The 9889-nt window shown below is 37.1% G+C and overlaps 1 protein-coding gene across 1 annotated transcript; it reads left to right on the top strand.

Moving 5' to 3' along the window:
• Positions 7330 to 8990, top strand: LOC105171147. Its single transcript, XM_011092173.2, has one exon. It carries the CDS (start codon positions 7334 to 7336, stop codon positions 8912 to 8914), a length of 1581 nt encoding a protein of 526 aa, XP_011090475.2. The 5' UTR covers positions 7330 to 7333; the 3' UTR covers positions 8915 to 8990.

Here is a 9889-nt window from a genome sequence, read left to right as displayed (position 1 = left end):
TCCATCAACCCTCTAGGCAACTGCACTTAGGAATCATAGTAAGGAGAGTAACATAAATTTGCTTCAATAATTTTTCATTTGCAAAGAACTCCAATACAACATGGGTCACATCCTTTCCTATCACTGTCCATGTAGCCTTGAAGAACTTTGCATTTTATCTATCAAGCCCGGGAGCATTGCAACCCTCACTTCAGCCCTCTGTATAGACACTACCAAAGTAGTAGCCTCCTCATTTGGGAACTGAGCTCCAACCCAAGGCCTGAAAAGTGGTCCAGATTGACCTAACTGCTACCTCTATCAACTCCAAGGAAATTCTGAAAGTAATGTGCCAATTCGTCAGTTATAACAGTGGGATCAGTAAGGAGCTCCCTTTGAGCATCCTGAAGTTGGAATATTTTCTAAGCAACCCTCTTCGTATTAACCTTCTAAAAGAAGGCCCTAGAACATTGATCTCCCTCTTTAACCACTGCAATTTTTTTGTTTGTTATCTTAATACACTCTGTTCTTGGTTAACGAATTTAACATAAATAACCAATATCAGCTCATTATTCCTATAAGTTTGCAAGAGTAGCTAAATTGCTCTAGAAACTCAACTGCCATCTGAACATTTCGTATGAGGTCTCATATTTTCTTGCACATCCGTCTAAACACTAGCTTAAATAGCTCAAACTTTAAACTACCTTATACATTAGTGGTCCCATAAATGTCATGCTACCACACATCTGCCACAACGCGAAGAAATCCTAGGGCCTTAGCTAACTAATTATCAAAACAGAACATTCCCAGGCTTCATATGCCGCTACTCCTATTGAATGATAAGAGGGGAGCAATCAGATGTACGAGGATAGGAACTAACATAGTAGCAGCCAAACTGCTTGCTCAACCACTCTTCATCGTAACCCTGTTGGGCGCTTCAAAAGACTACTATTTCCATCACTACGTTTGTGTCAAGTGAACATCATACCTTGCATAGAGAGGCAGATCAGCCCCTCTTCGATAACACACTAATAGAATTCCTTAATCGCTTGTGTGGTGTTGTTGGAGTGGCCACAGATCTCAGTATCCAGGGTTGTATTCAAGTCCCCCATTAGCACCCAAGGCTCCTCGCGAATCTCAAACGCAAGACAACCAATGATTTCCTACAATACCCTCTTAGCACCAATATCATTGTCCCATACACAACATAAATCAAGCACCTAGTGTGCATTCGTTTATTCACCACTTTACAGTGAATCACCTAACAATAGACCTCCAAAATCTCCAAAGCTGATTTCCCCATCACCCTAACCAACGCAAATGTGATTTCCCAACTCACTATAATCAACAAACTATCACTATCCAGGGAGCATACCAACCTGGAACCTAGCCACATTACCCTGTGCAACTCTTCTTTCCAGCAACCCATAGAAACGAGCTTGAGATTCTCTCACTAATTCCTTAACCACATATTGATGGTCTCTGCGGTTGAGACCGTGCACATCCACAAATATGGCAAGAATCATATCTCACCCTCAAATGGGCTGTTGATTTTAGGACCCATGGAGCACTCACCTTGTTCTGACAGTAGTTGGGAAAGGGTTATACAGAATCAACTATTTTCTTTTTGTCAATATAGGCTTAGTGGTAGTTTTAATTGTGACGTTGACCTCATGGGTTGGCGGCCCATTAGCCTTTACTTTGTCCCTTCGGACAACTGAACTTAACCACACCACCACCTTCTGTTTTTGCGCATAAACATGAACAACACCTTTACTTGGCTGTTTAGTAGAAGGACAGTTAGCCATGATGTGCCCAAGTGTTCGACATTTGGTGCACTTCTGAGGTTTCATTCATATTAGATGTCTATTTTACACGGTACTTGTCGTTGCCCTTCTGTTGCAGGGTGCATAACCACCAAATGTTGGGGTAAACTAGAGTGGTAATCTAAAAGAACACACAACCTTGCATAATCAAGCCTGGAACATGACATAGTGATTGCACCTTTATATGCGGGCTTCCCAACTCCGCCAGCAACCACACTCAAGCCTTGGTTGAAAGAATGGGTATAGTTCGGGACTTGGTAAGAATGCAATGGAAGTATGAAAATAAGCATATTTAAATTATAAATCAAAAGGGAACTAGTTCCTTAATTCCGGACATTCGATACTCAACAAGCATAAAACAAGTTTGAAATAAAACAAGTGACTATTGTAACATAAAGTGACGAAAATGTAATCATGAAATTTTACCTTTCCGATTTCAAAACTTTCTTCAAATGTTTCTCCTTCAACCGTGTGCTCACACAAAATCAATGGATCTCCACCAGGTAATCTATACCAAACCTTGCTAGAAGTAAAGTGTATGTAGTATAAGAGACTTGATTATACCATTAACTTAGTGTATCAAACTAAAGAGGATCTTACTCTAACTTGAAACTAGTTCAAGATGAACAGGAATAGAGATAAAAGAGAGGCAAATAAGAGAGGTCAAGAAGGATTAAAGGAAATTTTAGTCCCCTAACTTCAGGCAGTTTTTATTTTAGTCCCGTGACATATTAGGGTTTTATTTTAGTCCTCTAATAACTTAAAAAAGTTCAATTTTGGTACACATTTGGTCGGAAATCTGCCTCAGTCACCGAAAAAAGTCACATGGCCTTCACGTGACTTTTAAATTGGGGTTTGCATTTTCATTGGCTTAAAAAGCCACATGGCCTAACGGATTAAAGGCAATTTTAGTCCCCTAACTTCAGGCAATTCTCATTTTAGTCCCGTAACTTACTAGAGTTTCATTTTAATCCTCTATAACTTAAAAAAGCTCAATTTTAGTACACATTTTTATTTCCACGTCGTCGCCACGTGAGCTTTTTAAGCTAATAAAAATGAAATCCCCAATTTTAAAAGTCACGTGAAGGTAAAGTGGTTTTTTTCGGTGATTGAGGCAAATTTCCGACCAAATGTGTACCAAATTGAGCTTTTTTAAGTTATATAGGATTAAAATGGAACCCTAGTAAGTTATGAGACTAAAATGAGAATTGCCTGAAGTTACGGGACCAAAATTACCTTTAATCCGATCAAGAAAATAAGTACGAGAGGAGTAGTGTTGTCTTTTCTCATATACAAAATGATACATACACAAGCTTATACATTGTACACACACAAGAAACATCTCATGTAATTGTTGTATGTATACATATATAAATTGTGTCAAGTCAAAAATAGGTATAATATATCCTCATAGTACACAACTTACGAGTACCATAAGTTTTCAAGCAATAATTCCCTCATCGTACAACTTCATATATATATGTATATCACATATAAATAAATATATTCAATTTAGGGGCTACACATATATATACCATATTAGGTTTAATTCAAAAAATAAATTAAACCCATAAGCTTGGGTCTTCTTAGAATTATCAATTTTTTAAAAGTCCAAATGAAATTTATTTGATCTTATCAAATAAATCCTAGCCCATATTAATCCATCAAATAATTGAGCCTAACCTAATTTATTTAATCTCATTAAATTAATAAGTCAAAACTGTAATTGATCCTATTAATTTATTCATCCGGTTCAATTAAAATTGATATTATCAAATTAATTAAACCTAATCCAAATTAATTTAATTAATATCATTAATTAAATCTTGGGCTTCCCATCACACGGGTCTCCCATTTAAATGAGCACATCATTTAATCTCTCAAATTAATTTATTAATCTTTCTAGAATTAATTCATAATTAATTATACTACTTCCTCGAGTGATGTTTTGTGTGATTTTGTAGGTTCACCATCAGTTAGACTTAGACTTGTGTCAACACATAATTTAATTGGCAAATATTTTTGCGCTAGATTAATTAGATTATATTTGATTAATGGATTTCGATTAACACTTAATTCAAAATCATCTGTCACCCTGGGTGGCCTTCTAGCATGACACTAAAAAATAGGTGAAAATAACATGAACTTTAAGGCTACCGAGTGCCATACGGGTACTATCCTTCCATCGGTCATCACTCAATCGTAGTCTAGGGCATGGAATTAATCATCGGTTACCATTCTGGATATATGCTTAATATTCTGATTATGTTGCTCCACTTGATCGACATAGAAAAGTACTTTCCTATTTGATCACCCATTGTGGCCTCATACTCTTGGGAGCACAACATACATCAGAACGCATAGAAAATCAATATCATCTCATGATAGGCGACAAATCCTTTCATAGAACTCATCATTCTTTATACAAGTTCTGACTGTACTGGAACAAAAATTATAATAACACATCAAAACATAGTCATTTTTTACCAGGCCCTAGATATAATCATCCCATATATAGGATTGCGTGGATCCTCAAGTCTGAGGAATAAACTCAATATTATTGGAGCCAAGAAGTTAAAGTCATATTGACCAAACTTTATAGGCTTCCATACGATGACTCCACGCGAGTCAGTTCAGTCGGCTTGACAACCTTTGTCAACCACCCACTAAAATTGCATAAACGTCATACGTTTATCGCCTATGAAACATGACAACTATCATATGGACGCGATATTTTGTGCAAGTCTCAATAGAATCCTCGATGCCCATTCTCGGGGCTCTCGACTTGGAACATTTCATATCCAACCCCAAGAAGCTGATTTTATAGTTGCCATCAAATACACAACCCAATTTCATTGGTTGATTAGTGATTTGTAAATTTTGTTACAATGTATGAGAATTACATGAGTAAGAACAACAAAGTAAGGCCAAATGAATACTTACTCTTATTCATTTAATTCAATATTACAAAATGAAAGAAATTGCTTAAATAGATTACTAAATAGCCAATTGATCTAATTAGCTTTCTGGTCACTTATTCTAACAAGTCCATCTATAATTCCATCGAAAGATAACAACGTTTGATCCAGGCTAGAACCTGCATGTGGCTATGCTTCTTGAGCAACATCCCTAGCTCCCAACATTGTAAGACATTCAACTGACCTTGAAAGAGCCAAGGTCCACCCTCTATAACTTCCTCCATGGCATGCAATTAAATCAAAAGAAAAAAAAAAGAAACATTAGATGTAGTCATAACAACCCACGTTGCAGGCCATGGCGAATGCACAAATGAGTTTAGCTGGGGGAAATATGGCCGTTTACCAAGATCATAACCTACAACCGTAGTAACCCACTTTCTGGAACCCTCTTCAATCATCTGCATCGTAGGTTCCACCAAAAATTGTGGAGCCCCTCAGCAAACTTGTCTATGTGGCTTGGAGGTACAGGGTTTGTGCATGTAGAAACCTTATTTTATCGGACTAGGGTTTAGTGTATCCCCCCCCCCCCAAGTAAGATAGCCCTTTCCTGTGGCCTAACTTCCACTGCTACCGAGCCATAACTTCTACTGCTACCGAGCCAGATCTTTCCTCCCACTTCCTTGATGCGACCAAGAATGATGAGTGATTCAGAGTCCTCATATTCTATTACCCTCTCAGTCAACTCAAGAAACTAAACAAAGTTGAAGCAAGTATTTATGTCTTCCCCACCCTCCTTGTTCGTTTCGTCGGCTCCTCCATCCTTGGGGCGGATCCTCATTATCTGGATCACTAGGGTTAGGGTTTGAATCCAAGTGTGTGTGTGCCACTATGAGAGAATCCACCCGATAATCACTTCAAAATATATATTATTTGGTTATATAAGAGATTAAAGTTTTTATATATAAATATCTTATGAGTTGTACGAGCGCTATATAAATGTCTGAAATAATTAAATTCCATTGGACATACATAATCTTGCCAAGTGATTAATAATGAGACACACCAGAATATTGTATTCGTATTTACACCTCATGTCCTAAAATTATGAGTTTTATTTTATTATTTGGAGCGTTCTCCAAATGAAATTTTATTTCCTATAATAGAAATTTTTATTATTTTTACAATAGCTTGAAAAGTAAAATCACCACGGCAAATAAGGTGTTTGAAAATTGCGACTTCCAACCTTTCAAATTCCAACTCAAAATCCAAATATGAACTAAAATGAATAATTATGAAACTAAAATAAAATTTAACTTATATATATATATATATATATATTCTAGTGTTATGGCAATTGCTTGTGTAAAGTAATACTCTCATTGTTTATACTATGAAAAAAGAAGTGTAATGAGATTATTTGTTTAGAGAATATATCTTAATTTAAATAACTAGCTAGGAAAAGATTTCGTAATCGATTTTTACATGAAATATTGCTAAAATCTAGCAAAATATATCATTACATTGACCCGTTGCAATAATCTTATCTTACGTGTCGTCTAAGTTTTGAAAGTAAAAGTTTATTACTACAATATATATATATATATATATATATTCATAACTTTTATAATTATAACAAGTTGACAAGTGTAAAAGTAGATATTTTTTCTATGTAGATTTGGTGCCCACACATAATTATTTATAAATACGAACGTATTTACTTTCACAACAACGAATTACAACATGAGTCAAAAAAATCATTTACCACATAATTCATGTAAATCAACACAAATCTCACTATAGATAATTAAAAATAAGTTAAAAAAAAAAAGTCCATTTATGTTGGAACAAGATAAGTGCAAAAATACTTTCCCAATCATATATATATATATATAGGTTTATACTAGTATATATCCTCTCAAGAAAAATAGGAGAGCATTACATATCATTTTATTTTCAGAAAGTAATTAAAGATCTTTATGAGAAATCACGTTAAGATAAAATTAAAGTTGGTCTCTGAAGAATACAGAAAGACAGTGAGAGAAGAATTCTAGGGACGCAGGTAAGAACCCATGCAGATCAACCCGCGATTCCTGTATTCACCAATTACACCAGCCATTCACAATTCACACACACACACACACACACGCAGAGAGACACATTACACACACGTATATATGTGTGTCTGTGTATATTTGTGCGTGCATATATGTTTAATCTATCGTATCTTGTTGATTATATATTCGTGTTAATCTAGTTGGTTTTTTGGAGGAAGAGGGTTTGCACTACTCCGTTAATTTCATTCTTATGGTGTTTGAATTTCTTGTGAGAGAGTCAGAACTCTTCCATATTACTGATGATGACTCTTTAATTCTCTCTCTCATCCCCAATCCGAATAATTCTAACCACTTTCCATATTTATGATTTTCTTCTATTTAGTCGTACGTATGTCATTGCCCTTCTGTCTTCTTTAGGGTTTTCTCCTTTTCGGATTCATCAAGATTTTCAAGAACTTTAGAACCCTTTTCCCGTGTTTGAATTCTTGGCCCTTTTTTGTGTTTTTTTGATTAATTCTGTGTTGAAACGATGGATCAGTAGGATTATAAGGAATATTTGATGTGGCAGGAGGAATCAAGAATGGAAGATGAACGAGGTGGGTCGGAGGTGCCGCCGCCGAACGGGAGGATTCGGGTGAAGCTCAAGTTTCCTAGAATGGTGCCGGAGGAGGAGGAGGACGCAGCGGTGGAGGCGGAGGCGGAGATTGGTTTGGGTGAAGAAATAAAGACCCATTATTGTAAGGAGTGCAACCGGAGTTTTAGCTCCGGGAAGGCGTTGGGAGGTCATATGAGCAGCGCTCACGTTCAAGCTAACAAAGATCAGTCTTTGAAGAAGCTGAAATCCAGGACAAAGAGCCAGGATAAGGGCTCGGGCTCGGGCTCGGGATCGGGATCGGGCTCGGCGGTGGAGAACTCGTGTGTTCTATGTGGGAGGGGTTTTCAGTCGAAGAAGTCTTTGTATGGTCACATGAGATGTCACCCTGAGAGGGAGTGGAGGGGGATGGCGCCGCCAAAGATGGAGTTTACGGAGGGTTCTTCTGAGCCCGAATTTGAGGATATCGGGCCTAATCAAGAAGATGGTTATGGTGGTGATTATGATCAGATTGATTCAGGCCCGAAAGAGGCTCCAATGGCGGAGTTAGATAGCAATTTGAAGGGCTGGACCAGGAGAGCTAAGCGTGGGCGGGGGCCGTTGAAGCCAGTCAGCGATTCTCCTCCTGCTTTGAGCTTTCCCCAAGACGAAGAAGTAATTGTTGCTGTGCATCAGTTGATTAGGTTACTCGAAACGAAGCGAAATGTTGAAGAAGTTGAGGACATGGGCAGCAATTCCTCCGCCCCCCAAGAGCCCGAAGTCCAAATCGAAACTCTTGGTCACTCCAAGAAGCAAAAACTGGATTCTCCAGGGCCCCAATTGGAATTCAAGAAACCAGAGAACCAGTCATCCCTGGAAATAATTGAAAGGGATCAGGCCACTGATCATGATCATCCAGTACGCTCAAACAATGATAAAGGAAAAGAGAAAACCGATTCGAATGCTGCACTTCTCCCAGATTATATTGATTCCGATAACGAGATCTGCATAACAGCCATGACCGAATTGAAGAACAACAACGAAGCAGGAGATAATGATGAAGGAGCTAAGCACCCCATGGATACTGATCAAGAAAAGGTCGGTGTCGACGAAAAGACCATGCCCGTAGAACCAAATTCCACCTCAGAAAAGCACCTTTGTGAAACTTGTTTCAAGAGTTTTCGTTCTTATCAGGCATTGGGAGGCCACAGGTCCAGCCACATCAAGTTCAAGGTGAGCATCTTCAACACCATGGACAGACAACAACCCAGCGTCGCCAGGCAGGAGGCGATCCGGACCAGGACCGGCACCAACAATATAGGAGCAACAACTGCAGGTGAACAACATAGAACACCAGTCAATGATCATCCGTGCAACATTTGCGACAAGACGTTCGCGACCGGGCAGGCGCTTGGAGGCCACAAGAGGTGCCATTCTGCGGCAGATGAAAGTGTTAGAGCTGAACAGAAAGTCCCCCTTGGATTTGATCTCAATGAGATGCCAGACGACGAAGATGATCAAGATAGCAGGTCTGATCATCAGTCCAAGGATGCAGCTGGAGATTTATGATCATGCTGTCATATGTCTTACATTTTAATTTGTGAAAATTCATGTTTTGTTCTTGAACTTTGTTGACATTGTTTTCTGCTAGCTAGCTGCTTTCAGCTAACTAACGTTGTTGATCTTGTTGAGGTTCATTGCATGTTTGAAGGATTAATTGCAGAATCCTCATCAGGCTTGCAATTTTTGATCACCTTATTAATCTCATTTGCGTAGCAATCTAGCATATATATATATATATATATGTCCATTTTTCCCTGTGGAAACCTTTAACATTACATTCAGGCTTCAGCTGTGTCAAATCTAATACTTTAACCATTGTGCTGGTATAAATAGTTGATTATGATGAGCGGTCGTCTACGTCTACTGTACGAATTTTTCTACAAAAGATATACTAATTAATTATTGAATGATATAAGTGTATTTTCTAATTTGCGTACGTTACATCTTGGTGCTTCGTGTTGTAAAACTTTTTTTTAATAATTTTTGGGCATATTAATTCGTAACCTGTCTTGTAATTTCTAAATGATTTTGTTCGTTTATTAGTAATTATATATATATATATATTATATACAATTGAAGAGAGTGATTTTGATGATTTATAATTTTTTGGTGTGTCATCGTTATTTTTATTTTAAAATTTATCTATTTATTTTATTTGTTCACTGCCCATGTTTAAGTAACAACTTCTTCCTTCTTAATATTCCCACTCATATACATTTTTTTTATATATCAAGTTTATTTATTAGCTATATTTTATTTCCCGCGATTGCATTTTGATAATAAATTAATTTAATAATTAGATCTGCATTTTGAATTTCGAGGCTTAATCTTATGCACAATTTCATCATAACTTCGGAGAAAACTTTTTAAGTGCACAAAAACTAAGAGAAAGAAGAGAATATGTATTGCAAAAACATCTAAATAGTGTTTTGATTCTTTTTTTTTTTTTTTTTTTGGTTTTTGTAAAGATAAAGAGAGAAA

Source organism: Sesamum indicum, linkage group LG9, assembly GCF_000512975.1.
Source record: "Sesamum indicum cultivar Zhongzhi No. 13 linkage group LG9, S_indicum_v1.0, whole genome shotgun sequence".
Taxonomy (NCBI): domain Eukaryota; kingdom Viridiplantae; phylum Streptophyta; class Magnoliopsida; order Lamiales; family Pedaliaceae; genus Sesamum; species Sesamum indicum.
The sequence above is the reverse complement of the archived record's forward strand: the minus strand, read 5'-3'. Positions and strand labels throughout refer to the sequence as shown.

Excerpts from the sequence above, each read along its gene's own strand:
- LOC105171147 (XM_011092173.2), top strand. The coding sequence starts at position 7,334 with ATGTGGCAGGAGGAATCAAGAATGGAAGATGAACGAGGTGGGTCGGAG.